Raw genomic sequence first — 15,611 nt, forward strand, 5'->3', positions numbered from 1 at the left:
AAAAAAGAGGAAAAAAAGGGAACAGTAGAACGAAGACAACAGTATGCCCACTATGTATGCGGCTTTACGTAACTCCTATAAAGCCAGGGCTTAACCACCGCCAAGGCTACCAAACACACAACAGATCTTTGTCCATTGCCTGATGGATGGGCTTAGCCACCAGTGGAGTGCCCACTGGGTAACAGTTGGACAATCTGCCTCCACAGACGTGCAATAGCTCCACCCAATGACCAGTGTAGTGGATGAAAGCCGCAAAGACCATGAGACAACATCAGTAGGGATGCTTTGTAATTTTCATCTGTCAAGAGAATGAGTTATACATTCAGGATCTAATCATTTTTCAAGATTCAAGATCAGTGTATTATTGCAATCCTAACAATGTTTGTATAGGCTGCTTAAAGGTAGACCCAGAAGGCCAAGGACATACATTATATTTCCAACATCTTTGGACATCCATCATATGTGAATTCAGCTTCTTGGTTCCCACTGTGCACACACAGCTTGGATCATCTCCACACAAAAGCATGTACTGAAATGAGACTGCTCATTAAGGCCAGCATGCTTAGTGCCATGAGTTAGAGGGATATATATTAAACTTAATTGTTAATAATAATTATAGTACCTGGGCAGCATGGTGACAAGGTGTGTATTTCTGAGACCACAAAATGATAGGGACCTGGGATCAGTCTTCTATCTGTGTGGGTTTCCTCCGGGTGCTCAAGTTTCCTCCCACAGTCCAAGCACACCTTTTGGTTATGCATAGGTGAATTGGCTGTGTGAGTGACTAGGTAAGTGTGTGGTGCCCTGTCCAGGTTGTGTTCCAGCTGAAACGTACGAGCCAGATTTGTGTGATCTCTTTTTGTTGAAACAAGAACAAGGCTGAAGTTATTTTGATGTGTTTGTCAATTGTATTCGATTAGTTCCCTTTACATCTTAATTTCTCCGACATCCTGAAGTTTTGATCTTCATTCTACAGCTAGTCGTCTCCTAAACAGGCTCTCTGCCATCAAACTTCTTAATCTCGGTGGCTTTGGCTTCATCAATCTCTGATCTCTGCTTCTCAGAAGACTGGCCTTCCTCCAGCAGAGTGAGAATAGTTTGCTCTGAACAGACGTCGCCATAGGCCAGACCTCATCAATAACCAGGGCCAAGAAACTGTGGCTAAAAACTTTTAATTCAATATGTGAGGAGCTCATTTTCTTTTAATCAAATTGAGGCACTGCTAAGAGGCCTTCTGTGAAGTCGACTGTTGATGTCTTTCATGTGTCAGATTAGCTTAATAGCTCTGGGATCATCTGGTAGCTTCCGTGCTATTTCGTTAATGTTATTTTCAATTTGGAGAAATGATTTCAGTCTTGAGTCGCTGCTAGCTGACATGTTGCAGTTCATTTTTAGCTACAGTGAAATAGCATTCAATTATAGCAATGCTGCTTTAAAAATGGCTCTATAAACACTTTGAATAAGATTGCTGCCCTAAAAAAAGCCCACTCTGTAAGTAATTGGACTGTGACACAGATTTGGTTGCTATGAGCTGCTCTGTACACTAGCACCATGCCCATTAAGCCACTACTCGACAAAACTCATTTAAGGAAATTGTGGTGTCCTTCAAGGTTTTATACTGGGGCCTGTATTGTATTTTGAGAATGTGTAAAAATGATATTGAGTGGGTTAAATGAAGTCCAAGAACATGATGTGCACAGGAAATTAATGCCCTTACAATGACTGATTACAATCAGAAAACAATTTTGTGTATCACACAAATTTCCTGTTATGACAAAAGCAGTAGACCTTGGTTCTGATTGTTTACTGTTAGCAGAAGATTAAAAAATGCCTAGTAGTGAATCTCCTATTAATTTTGGGATGGCATTTCTACAAGGAAATTATAAGACTATTTACTGCAACTCACATGAGGCGAAGAATCACATTGCTTCATAGTCCTTGAACGAAACAGGTTATGCTCCATGGAGGGGGTCCCCCCACATGCAGTGGCCATATATTAATAAATAGGTTTTGTACTGTGTCACTGGAACACACAGACCAGTGTCTGTGCAATGGCTGTTCCATAAGATGAAGATGAATCTTTGGAGAAATATAGCATTTAGCTATAAAAAATATAGCTTTTAATAGCGTTTGAAATGTACATTAGTAACATGCAATGCATACATTTCTTCTTACAAGAGAAACACCCAGAAATAAAAGGTATTGAACTGAAATATTAAGTGCCACATCCTCCACTGCTTCTTGACACACTCAAAAGGAAGATCAACACTTCAAGGATGTTCCTTGTAAATGCATGTTACTTTCATGAATATGTAATTGGTTACTACTTGGGAGGTGTGTTCCTTAAGTGCATGCTTGTGTGCAACCTGAAGTCAAACTCGATCACTTTTTCTTAAGGTAGTATTTTTGTTCTACAAAGCTTGGACACTTGAGCTTAACAAGGATTACACCAGTTATTCGAGACCTCTCTCTCTCTCTCTCTCTCAAGTTCTTTTTGATAATGGATGAGCTTCTCCTTCAGTGTTCAATGACTAAAATAAAAATCAGCACCAGATACTGTACATTAATTTAAAAATTTCTGCATGCTAAACTAAGAGGATAAATGTACATAGACACAGTGTACTTTATTAAACATGAATTGGCATTTTATCCCTCTTTTTAGTTTTCTCATCTTTTTATATCAATCTACACTTGCTGGAATTTAAAACAAACAAACAAACAAACACAAAACCCTAACTCAACCTCAAACAATGCACAAATACAGTTAGTTATTACATCAACTTTGGTTGAATTGTCCTGGTCTGAACTCACGTCCATCTATAAACCATCCCCAAGTTCCATTCACCAAAATGTGAAGGGCCACAGATTTATGGACACTACAAACATATTTTCACTATGTCCCACAAAACAATGGCTCTTTAGTATTCAAATACTAAATATTCAATCTTATTTTAGTACTTTAGCCATGTATAGCCAGGGTAGTACCAAAGAGCTAAAGTTATGCTGGCTACTTAGCAACTTACAACTGGCTGGGGAACGTTGCTTGGATTATGTTTTCAATTCTGACCTTAACCCAGCCCTCATGTGTTTATAGTAAATAAAAACAGAAAAGGTGTATGAAAAATCTGGGATTGTTTTGATGTTCTAGGGACACACTACAGATTTTATAACAAGAAAATGTAGCACCCGTAAAAGTTCCATATGCTAATTGTAAAAAGAATAGAGATGAGATAAACCTCCTTATTTAGGTATACATAAAACATTACAAAGAAGAGGTCTGGTTCCTATCACCTCCACTGTAAACAAGGCAATTTCTCCACAGTGGACCAATTCACATCAAACTGCTCTGAATTGCTTTGTTTACATCCTATTTTTTAATTTTTAAAACATGGGTGGACTTCACCTTGCAAAAACAGACTCATGTGTAGAGCAGGACATTATGTCTACATCACAGTTAATAAGTAGGTTGTCAAGGTGCCTGATTTTATATGTGCCTTTATGAGTGAAGAACATTAGCCACTGTCACTTGCTAACTCATGCTAATACGTAGGTGGCATTCAGCCCAGCTCCTGGGGGAGTTAGTCAGAGAAAGGATGGCCATGACAACATTCTGACCTTGGTTAGTGTTAGCAGCATCTTGGTAAAATTCAAAAGGATATGTAAATAACAAAGGGAAGTATAAAGAGGAGCAAGATTGTGAAGCTTTCTTTTTACCACCCTAAAAAGGCTAGGGGGATTGGGTGGTGGTTTCATACCCTACTCCAAAAGTTACCTTCTGCACTATCTGTAGTGCTGAGTCTAGAGTGGCAATGACAGAGGCTCTATTTTTCCACATTACAGGTCAGTGGATCATTACAATGATTTTGACATTTTAAGGATAAATATTACAGTGTTTCTTTAATGTAGCTGAGTACCAACATGAATTACATGAACACTAATTATTTGGACATGGTGCGCTTTGGAGTACCTAGAACTAGGCAATCAGCCAAGTTCTCAGAAAGCCCAACTAGCAAAACATATCAGAGGACTCTGCTTTGTAATGGAAATGGCACATATCAGGGCCAGGCATATTCCAGGAGTCTCTGATTACTTTCATATTTACCTCTGATCTCTATCTTTCATCATATCTAAAAGCTTGCATTATTAAATTTCTGTTGGAGAGATACTGGCTGAGATTGTTGACTATGTATGATGATGGATATTGTGAAGAAAACAGCACTATTTTCTGTTAATAAGTCTGTTCTTACATCCCTGTCTTGAAGGCATTAGAATGGTGTGACCCACCTTTTGGTTTTGGTGAGGCCACTGGGCATTAGGTAGATTATCAGGACAATTTTCAAGAGATGAAGGTGTAAGATATAAGGAAATCCAAACATGCTCAATGAAAATGTGGAAAAAATAATTCAGTTTCCAAAACTGAAATTCAAAAGAAAGTGGGACTCCTTACAACACCCCAACAGTGTCACACCAAAACTTTCTCCAATCCAGGTGTTTGTGTCCCTCTTTCCATTGTGAGAGGATGCCTTGAGGCTGCAGATCAGACATGCAGCTGAGCTGGCCAGAGGCCAACACAGAGAAAAGGAAATAGACACAGAAGAAGAAATCAAACAAAGAACCTGTTGATGTTTCTCAGTATGGTGGACTGGCCGCCTCCGAGACCTGACCAAAGATGCATCTCTGAATGCATCTGGGTCTCACATCTGTACTGACTGTATTGTAGTATACTCAGAATTAATACTACACACGCACTAGTGAATACACAGGGCTATTCTGTATTCAGTTCATCACCCAGATTCAGCACTAGGCTGAAAATCACTAGACAAAGATCTGCAAAGTTTATAATCCTGAAGCTTGTGTAAAATGTCTCCACATAAAGTTCAAAGTAAAAGCAAACTTTGGCCTACCTCTGGGAAAATACCTGAGGACAAAGTAAACCTTCTGCTTCTGGGAACTGCTCCAGGAACACCAAGAGCTTTCGGTGACTTTTTTGCTGTTATTTTCTCTTCTCTATACAAATCTGCCTGGCTCTGGAAAGGATAGATTTGGCATAAACAGAGTACAAATATGAAGAAAATTAAACCTGTTTCCAAAAGTTTGTTGCCGCCCTTTATAAGAAGTAAACTGTTATTTTGCTTTACCTATTGCATACAAAAGCACAGTCCCAAGAGAAGCTCTGAAGCATCAGTATATGAGCTTGGAGTCACAATGCTTGATACCAGTCATTGCCATATGATGGTTTAAATGGACTGTGGGGCACTGAAACTGAAATTGGAGTTCAGATCTAATCCACCGACCTCAGTTCAGTAATGATTAAGTGGCTGCATGCACTGTTTACATATTAATGCGTGAGAACGACTTTAAAAAGCGTGGGAAGGATGTCACTTATAAACAGGAGATCCCAAAACGATGCTTGGTCTGGGGCGTGGTTGACTCCCACCAGTGGGCGTGGTCTCACACGGTCATATAAAAGAGAGCGCCAACGTGGAGTACCGGACCGTTTGAATTTGCCTGAGAGGTAGGTGGATATTAGCCAGTTGCGGTAACGACGAGAAATGCTATATAATGGCTATAGAAGGATAAATGGGAATGAGCACTCAATATTTCGTCTCGAAACCAGAGCACTGAAGTCTTCTGGAACTCCGGGGGTGTTGGCTGTGCATGTGACGGCGATGAGAAGCCAATTTATGGGTGAGTTATGAGCGCGGTGTGCACTGGTTACTTCAGCCCGGAAAAAGCGTTAGTCAGCGGCTTCACCTGCCCCAAACCCGGTGGGGACCAGCGCGCTGAGTTCTGCTGCGGATTCAATGACATTAAATACTGCTGCGACGACCCTAACAGCTTTTTCCCCTACGACTATGGATACATGTGGTGGCTGAGGTGAGTTATTGAGTCTGTGGAGCTCATAAAGTCCTAAATGAAGCTCTCCCTTTGAGTTATTACTTTTTAATAAGTTGGCCATACTGCAACTGAGTATTGTCTTATATCTCGGTATCTGTTTTAATGCTGAGGTTTTCTTTAGTCTCTCTCTCTCTCTCTCTCAGCGTCGGGGCTCTGGTGGGTCTGTCTATCGCTGCCGTTGTTCTGCTGGCGTTCCTGGTCACTGTGTGTGTTCTGTGTTATCTCTTCATCGCCACCAAGCCCAGCCGAATGGATAGTGGACTTCCCCTCAGTGCTCCAGGTCAGTTAAACACTACCACTGGAACATTTGTCTCTTCCTACCTCTTACACTCTTTCTCTTGTATCCCTCTCTTTCTTGTCTTTAACTTCTCCATCCCTCATTCACCCATCCACCTCCTTCTGTCTGTCACTTCTTTCACTGTCTGCCTTTCTCTCCAGCCTCCTGTTTGCCTCCAAATCTGTCTCTGTCTCACCTTGTCTCAGCTTCCTTCTTTTTTCCTTCGTTTTTTTTTTGCCTCTCCCACCCTGTCTCCAGTCTTCCATTGCCTATTCTTTCACCCTTGTTTAAACCCCTCATCCTTTATTGTCTCTCCATCCTCCTGTCTGTCTCCTTCTATTATCTCCCTTTGTATACAAGAACACATGTCACAAACACAATGTTTGTCCTTGTTAATCTGTGTGTATGGTTTTATTAATACGCACATGTGTGTCCTGAGTGGAATGAACAGTCAGCATCACGTCTGAGTATTTCTGCTTTGAAACTGCAGTGTTTCAAACAATCTCCAAAATACGGATTCACACAAACAGGGTTTCATACCTTACACACCTAAGGAACCTATCCTGTTAATTTGCACGGCTGGGCTTTTGAGCTTTGGGTGACTGACGATTGAGTGGATGGAGATAGGCAGGGACTAATTGCATATTTATAGATTTTCGTGTACTGAATAATGGGAATGTGTAGCATTTTATTACATTCTTGGAAACACCTTCTACAGCTGTAACTCTGAGCAGAGTGGAGCATGTTTCATCAATGACTGGAGGGGGATTGCAAAGTAAATATTCAGAAAACTGACTTTGAATGCCAAGTTGGCCAGACTTATGTTTTTATTTTTCATTGTAACCAAGTGGGCATAAATTGTACTTTACAGCTCAGGGCTTGATCTGATTAGGGGAAACTTGACCATTCAGGTCCTCCTGAGAATCACAGCCTAGTTTTGTTTAGAGATTCATCATTCACAACATGTATATAGAGACATGCAGGGAAGAGGCCGCTTTGAAGAAAGTAAACAGCACAGTCTTTGTGTTTCCTTGTTTTATCTGAATGCTGCATTGTGCTTAAGTATGTATTTTCAAAATGCAGCAAAAGAACTAGGGGTTTTATATTGCCATGCAAATCCTCCAAACATCCCAGCATCTCTCTGGTGTCATACAGTAATCCACTAAAGAATGCCACTCATGAGGCTCACTTATTCAAACTTAAAAGAAGAATTGGAAGTCTTGAAGTTGGCACTAAAAGCCTGAGTGTACACTCTCTGGCTCAATATGTGCAAACACCAACTTGAGCTCAAATGTACTTATTGTGATTAATATGATCTCTCTCTACTCTTTCTTCTAGAGAGAATGGAATATTTGATGGTATTCTGCTATCCCAAATTTCACATCATCCCATTCTTTTAGCAATGTGTTTCTATAGAGATAGTAGCAGCTGTGCACACAATTGATGGCTTGTATCTGAAATGTCTTAAAGATGCTGAAATTAGTCATTCAAAGAGGTGTCTACCAACCATTGTATCTCTATATGAGCTTCTCTGCAGTCGATTGGGTCGTCGCCAAGCGCCAGTCGACTCAAATGGATTAGTGAAACACTACTGAACATAAGAGGTTCAAAGAGGAGTAGACAATGTGTGGATTTTTGTATGCAAAACCTTGCTTCTGTTACAAAACCAGACACACACATTTGCGAACATTTCACTGGCTTTAAATGGAGCTCTGACTAACACTGTTCACCATTGTTCATTTGATTATGAGCTCATAGACCTCACGTTTCCCCAATTGATGCTCAGACATGAATGTAGCCCGTGTTGTTTTCTTTTCATGTGATCAGATAGGCTAAGCTTCTGTCAAAGAAATGTTGCATAACTGGCACAACCTTTTGTTGTATGTATATAGCCCTACATATGACTACATTCAAAGTAAGATGAATAGTCCCCAGATGAGTCACATGCATCAAAATACAATGTAGCTGTGAGGGTTCAACATTTTCAGGAGTACTTTCTGTGAATGCCATGTCTGAATCGTAAACGTTAGTCATAAAGCACCAAAGACCTCCATCACTGGGGTGTGTAGTAGTGGACCTGCATCTCTGGAGTGATGGAGCTCCATCCAATACCTTTGGGATGATTCAGATTGTCAGAATGCCTTATCCAGCATCAGTACCTGAACTCATTTGGACTATTGACTGCCATTAAATCCTCAGTCTTCATAGAAGAGGAGAAAGGGAACAAACTTATTATTATTATTATTATTTTTTTCTTCCCTGAAGCTAGCAAGTGCTGTGGCAAAGATAGAAGTAAAAATTTAAATGTCAGGTTTTTACACCACATTTTATCCACTTATTAAAGCAATAAGTCTAGTCAAGCAAATTGATTGTTTATGCTGCATTTCCAATTCACTAGAGAGAGCTAGAGGGACATGAGAGTGAGAACAGCATGGTCATTTCACTAAAAGAGAACAAGGGGGACCTGAGCTTTAGGACATTTGAAGTTGTACAAACTGCTTGGTCATTCTTCCTGCATGCGATTCTAAACCAGTAGGTCTTACAGGTTCCAAAGAACAGCAATGTGTAGCACTACTAGGAGACGAAGCGGAAATTGAGGTTGGGACCTTTGCAGGGTGAACATTTTAGCAACTGGAGCTTGCAGAATTTTAAATAAATAGTGTTGATTTAGAGAGAGTGCTGCACATGTGAATACTGCAGAGTGCTTTTAACAAGTGATGCTAATAGCTGTTAACGAGAAAGCCGCTAAAAAGTGTCACAAGGAGACACTGGTTGCCACCTGCAGGGAGGGGATTTGAAGAATGACTTGCTTTTTCTAATTTGTTTTTACAATGTTTATATATATATATATATATATATATATATATATATATATATATATATATATATATATATATATATATATAATTTTTTTTTTCTTTCTCTCCCCTGATGCAGAACCAGACCCAAGTCCTGAGCCCAGCCATGCCACTGGACCTCAGGGTTTCCGTAAGCACTTCCCCAACAGTAAACTGGACTGCGTGAACCAGCCGGCCGAACCCGAGCGCCTCTTCCAGCGCTGCTTTGTTGCTACTGTCAGCAGGATGAACCCTGAAGGTCCTCCATAGAAGGTCTTTCGGTTCCTTTTTCAGCTTCTCAGGTTGTACACATCTCTCCTTGTTGTCTCAACATACTGAGGGATTATGGCCTGGATAAAGATAAATCCATTCAGTGCCTGTAACATGAATTTTTCCGGCATTTGACCTGCAGCAGAGGATTAGTCATGAAAACAGAAGAAATCCATCCATCCATGGCTGTACTTGGCCTTAAAGCTAATTAGAAAGACTCCCATCATGCTTCGGGTTATTTCAGCAGGATTTTTACTGCCTGGCATTTTGTGGATTAGAACCCAAGCTAAAGTCAAGATCATCAAAGTCTACTTATCAACTATTACACGCATCTTTGGAGGATAAACTAAGTTCAAACAATGAATACACACTAGAGACTACCTTTTCAATTGTCTGCCAAATCAAATGTATAAACTTATATTAATCAAAGAAAAAACAAACCAAATTAAAATAAAACATTAGATGTAGTTATACTTCTCATACAATGTCTATATACATTTTTTGCAAATTGCTTTTTCTCTTGTAGTCGATGTCATGATTCGTTTTGACGTGACCATATACTAATGTCATTTCCCCTGATTGTACACATCCACTTGCAATTAATCCAGTTCATATCAAACATGATGTTGCGCTGTGCAGTTTGGCTTATGAGATGGCATCTCTCTGTGAAGAAAGGTCAGCTAAGTTGCACTTTAAGTAAACGAATGTGGCTGCTCAGTAAGGCATGAGCAGACTAAACCGTGTGGTTCTGATTGGAGAACAGCAGATTTGTGACTAAGTTCATGACTTCAATTGAGCCCTGCTGTCAGAACTACAAGATTGTTCTTTTTATTGTCCTTTTGAGACTAATATGTTAAGGACTTCCCTTCATCTTGCTTCAGTGTGGGTACATTTTGCAACTTCAACTGTGTTTAAATGCTGTATCAGAAGCTTGAATTTGATTGAAGAAAGGTTCTGGCTCTTTATGGTGATGATCTAAAAGTAGACTATCATCTTGAACTTGGATTAACTTCATTCCTGTTTCCCCTCTGAAAGCTGATATTTTCATTTGATTTCTGGCACTGGGTTGATGTCTGCACTGATTGACCCTTTGAAGGAATCGTCATCATCTCACACAGACTCCAGAGATACCTCATGATGCTTAAATACAGCGTTTCTAACATCTGTGTTATTGTCACTGATTTATACTCTTGCTGTGTAAAGCTCCATATCAGTCACACATGAGTAAAAGCTGTTGTTCTGAAGAGCACACATCACAGCTGTAGCTCACACCCATGACGGGAGAATGTTTTAAACGTGTGCTGTGTTTTCTCCTAATTCTTAAGTATTGCTTAATGTGTTGCTTAAGAGAAACAAAGTAAGGTAAAGCATCTTCAGATTTCTGGCTCTGAAAGATCTGCCATGGCTGTTCATGAACATTAATCATGTTGTAAGTGATGAGAGTGTAATCACTCTGAAACAAGCATGCTAAATTTTGTTTTTCTGTATTTAATGTATCTGAAGTGCCTCCACAATCATGGGGCTTTTGAAAAGCCCTTAGAGAAATAAAAGCAAGAGCTACAGAGAAAAAAAATCGCATAAAATTGCATTCTCCATTATATTCTCATGCTGGGTTTTCAGCACAGATATTCAGAAATGTCACCATGGTGTATATAATCAGGAATTCAAAACTGAATCTGCTGCTTTGTTCCACTTCTGTGAGTTTCAGAAAACAGACGCATTTGTGAGAAAAACTCGAGTGACACAATCTTTTGGTTTTTCAAGTCTTTTTGTTAAATGGCATTTAAAGCTGCCAGGAGTTCAAGGCTTTAAAGTATGAGAGCCAGATTACTGAAGCCGTATTTTACACTCGTCATTTTTTTTTTTTGTGTTGAGAAGATTCATTTTACAAATCCTGTGTCTATTCTCTGTCCACTCTGAGACACTCCTCCCTCGTTGGTCCACCTTGTCGATGTAAAGTCAGAGACAGTAGCTCATCTGTTGCTGCACAGTGTGTGTTGGTCGTCCTCTAGTCTTTCATCAGTGACACAGGACGCTGTCGGCTGGATGTTTTTAGTCGTAGACTGTTCTCGGTTCATACACTGAGGGGTTTAAATACTCCAGCAGCACTGCTGTCTGATTCACTCACACCAGCACAACACACAACCACGTCAGTGTCACCACAGCACTGAAAATGACCAACCATCCCAATAATATCAGCTTTGTGGGGGTCCTGTGTAGGTCCTCACCAACTGAAAAGAAGGGGAAAGGGGACTAATAAAGTATGCAGAGGAACATATGGACAACAGTTTGTAATTGTTGATGTTGTACTGTAGGGTCATTGAAGCTGATCAAATGGACAGTTTGTGTGGCTGAGGCTAAGAACCGAGATCACCACAACATTTCTATAAATTTATAAATGAAAAATATTCCCAACCCACCACCAAAAGTTACATTTTGAAAAGTTGAGCCTGGAGTAGCGACAAAAGCATGAATTGAGACGAGGATATTTTGGATCTCGAAGGTGGAACTGTCTCCAAACTCGACAGAGGGCTAACTGCATTTCTAAAAGGGCTCTTTACAGACAAGTTACACTTCAGCTACATACAAACCTACTACCCCTACTTAAGCTCTTCAGTGGCCTTTTGTCAGCATGTTGTTTGTGTTTACTTTATTCAAAAACCATTTTCCAAAATGTGTTATTATTCCTTTTATATTATATTGCTTGTTTTTCCCTCTAAACCTTTCTGGACTGTTGCCAGTTCTGTTGAAATTGTAGTGGTGCTGGTCACAGCTGGGCAGGTTTTATAACAGTGCTGTCATTTTTTTGTGTAAACGATGTGTTGTCTGTGCTCCTGAGGTTGCAGGTGAATTCAGTGACAGTTTTTCCAGTGATACGAGTTGTGGCTCTGGAGATGTTTTGGTCATCAGCAGCAGTTTTCCACTGCCATTCTCACGTCTCCTGACTGCTAGGTCTTCTATATTCTTTTTCAATTTAAGTTAAAAATAAAATCACTGGTCTATGCTTTGCTTTTGTTTAGCACTTTCATTAGAACCAGGTCAGTGTGTACATTTGTTTATATATATATATATATATATATATATATATATATATATATATATATATATATTTATATATATATATATATATATATATATATATATATATATATATAAACCACCTTCTTCTGGATCAGATCAGGAATACTGACCAGGTTTAATGACACTTGTCTGACCACAATCGAGTCTCATAAAGCATCATAGTGGCCTGTATAATACTGTTTTTATAATCTTGTGATCCAAGGAATGTGCTAAGAATGCTCAATGCTCTGCCTCTTACACAGACAATTTAGACAGTTATATAAGTTATTTATCAACTATTTCCCCCTGCTGTGTGCTACTCCTCCTTCAACCTTTGCTCAAGTGATTTCTATAGCAGCCCAATTTCTACAACCCTGCGCTGTGTAAACTCTACACTCTTTTACACTGAGGTCTCTGGCTGGCGTCTTCAGGATTCTGGTCTTTTGGTAAGTACTTGATTTGTGGTATTTAACAAACGTATCGCAGCCTGTGTAATGGAGTGTAAATGTTAACTAACATTTTGTGTTGTTGCTCACATGAGTCATGTGACTGCCGTGAAGGAGCTATGGCAGGTTTTTAGTGGATGATGAGATGGAAACATTTGGGCTCATTACAACTTAAGAAATATTCACTTTACATCTGTTTGCAGTTAGTAACAGTTGTGTCAGTCATTTAAGATAAGATAATTACCTGTGATACTTCTGTTTAGGAGAATTTCGTGAGACACATTAAACCAATCTCTAGAACTAAATGAGATAGTGTATAACGATTTATTACTTTTAAATTAGGATGTTATTTCATTTCCAGCCTATAAATTGGTATTGAAATTGTTTGTGTAATTTTATTTGTATTAAAAGGTGATGAATCGTGTCATTTTCAGTCGTATCCGTCTTTGATTTCCTAACTGGGCGAGTTTCCTAAAGGAAATGTACTGAGATCACTTTAAAATGGTTATGGACACTCATCCAACATTTGTTCTTTAACGAAGGCTGTTGATCTGGAGATTCTCCTCCTTTTACTGCAGTAACACTCTCTAATCTTCCTGAGAAGCTTTTACACCAAATGTTGGAACATTGCTGTAAACATTAGTGAAGTCAGGGGCTGATGTTTATTGATTACTTCTTGTTCACACTGCTCCACAAACCAGCCAACGCTAATCTTTAGTCTTGTGTAGTATACCATTTGTTTTGTTTTTATAGAGACTATATCTGTCCACAAGAGAATTCACCAAAAGGTAGGCGTCTACAAACGTTTGCAAATAGATTGTAGTTCATCCTCAAGTTTCTGCCCCAGAGTAGGTGTAGCTTTTCAAAAGATACATCATCAAAAGGAGGTTTTTCCTTTGTGTTTAAAGCAGGAGAATCTCACTCCAGACTACTGTGATCCAGAGCATCATGGGAAATGTAGGCAAAAGTTGCTGGCTGGTCCTGGGCCTGTGTTGTATTGCTGCATGTGGACGCGCTGCTTCTCTATGGACAGAAGGCTTGTCAGTCGTCCAGGAGCTGCAAGAAGACACTGGTTAGTGCTCTAATTTTATGCTTTACATTTGAAAAAATATTTTTACATTTTAAACTCATTGAACTGATCCAGAAATTGCATAAGAGTCCTCTATCTACTGTTCTTTGCTCCTGCCCTTGACAGAAATGATGCAAAATGCAGGCAGCCGGGGACGGCTACAGAAAAATCTAATTGAAGAGGACCTAAGTGAGAAACCTGAGAAAGCACTAAATGGTACAAACTTATTTCTGTATGAACCAGATTTAAAGAAAATATTGCCCTTAAAGTCAAGCTGAAATGGAAGTTGAACTTGTTTTTCATGTTGGTTCCTGTCCCAGTTCATGTTGAACAGATTTATTTGTTTATTTTTAAATAGAACATTCTGGCTTCTGCATAAACATTAACCAAAGAGTAGTGAAAAATTCTTCCTGTAAAACTATCTACAGCAAATAAAGATGTACACGTATGTCTGTGGATGTAGAAAATTTAAATTAACTGGTAATATCATACATGTTCCTGCCTCAAACATTATCCCAAACAGTCAACGAGAACACTGACTCTGGCTTTTTACTCTCTAGTTAAATACTGGCCCACTTCCTGCCCATTTGTCCTGTTTCATTCATTCATTGTCTGTAAACCTTATCCAGTTCAGTTCACTCCAGTCGTGGTGTGTCCAGAGCCTACTGGAATCATTGGGTGCCAGGCAGGAATACACCCTGGAGGGGGTGCCAGTCCTTCACAGGGCAACACACACTAGCTCACCTACAGACACTTTTGAGTCAATCCACCTACCAATGTGTGGTTTTTGGAGCGTGGGAGGAAACCGGAACACCTGGAGGAAACTCACGCAGACGCAGGGAGAACACACCACACTCCTCACAGCCAGTCACCCGGAGGAAATCCACACAGACACAGGGAGAACACACCACACTCCTCAGACAGTCACCCAGAGCAGGACTCCAACCACACAGTCCCTGGAGCTGTGTGACTACGACACTACCTGCTGCACCACCGTGCTGCCCTTTGTCCTGTTTCACATTGTGAAAATAAAATACATTGTGATGCCTGTTTTATCTTGCCTTTAAACCTCTTTAAACCCTTTAAAGCTCTCCCAGTATTTAAATATATTTGGAGACTGTTGCCAGTCCGAGTCTGTTGTGTGGTGCGTTCTATTTGCCGAACAGAACCTTTGATCAGAAATCACTGTTGTATAAGTAAATGTATTTAAGCTTGTCATTCTTCATCTCGTCCTAATCTCAGGTTCCAACTCTAAAATGTCAGACGTCCGAGCCTCCAACACGTGGCCGATTCTCCTGGGCTTGCTGATGTCCGTCATTTGCGTGGCCTTCATGATCATGTTGGTCGTCAAGTTTGGGATCGTCCAGCGATTCTTCGGAGGCTACAGCGAAGCTCTGCTTCCAGAGGGGGACACGGTCAGTCAGTTCAGCCACACCGAGAGCCTCTCGGCCAACGTCCACCAACCCGGCATGAGGGAGAGGGGGGTGTACACTGTGGGCTGTGAGGAGGATGATGATGACGGCTTCATCGAGGACAACTACATCGCAGCTGGGGGCAAGGAGAGAGTGGAAAAAGAGGAGGAGCATCAGGTGGACATGGATGAGGACAGCGACGATGACCTGGACATCCATTTCTCAATCGCATGAACTGGTGGGGAAAGTGAAATTCAGTTGATGTCATCTCATGTCACTGAAGAGCAGGGGTTTGTAGCAACAACCTACAAGTCTGTTGTTTGCTTGCTTGCGTAAATAGGA

General features: G+C 40.2%; 2 protein-coding genes across 2 annotated transcripts; both read left to right on the forward strand.

The window, feature by feature from the left end:
* Positions 1–5,507: 5,507 nt before the first annotated feature.
* LOC136707536 (protein shisa-like-2A) lies at positions 5,508–10,841 on the forward strand. Its single transcript, XM_066681668.1, has 3 exons — positions 5,508–5,877; positions 6,042–6,178; positions 9,113–10,841. Exons 1-3 carry the CDS (start codon positions 5,696–5,698, stop codon positions 9,280–9,282), a joined length of 489 nt encoding a protein of 162 aa, XP_066537765.1. The 5' UTR covers positions 5,508–5,695; the 3' UTR covers positions 9,283–10,841.
* A 1,810-nt stretch (positions 10,842–12,651) lies between these two features.
* Positions 12,652–15,604, forward strand: LOC136707877 (uncharacterized). The gene is made up of 3 exons (XM_066682175.1): positions 12,652–13,860; positions 13,984–14,073; positions 15,100–15,604. The coding sequence occupies exons 1-3, from the start codon at positions 13,737–13,739 to the stop codon at positions 15,501–15,503; spliced, it is 618 nt and encodes a 205-aa protein (XP_066538272.1). The 5' UTR covers positions 12,652–13,736; the 3' UTR covers positions 15,504–15,604.
* The last annotated feature ends 7 nt before the right edge of the window (positions 15,605–15,611 follow it).

Source organism: Hoplias malabaricus, chromosome 9 (genome assembly GCF_029633855.1).
Source record: "Hoplias malabaricus isolate fHopMal1 chromosome 9, fHopMal1.hap1, whole genome shotgun sequence".
In the NCBI taxonomy this organism is placed as follows: Eukaryota; Metazoa; Chordata; class Actinopteri; order Characiformes; family Erythrinidae; genus Hoplias; species Hoplias malabaricus.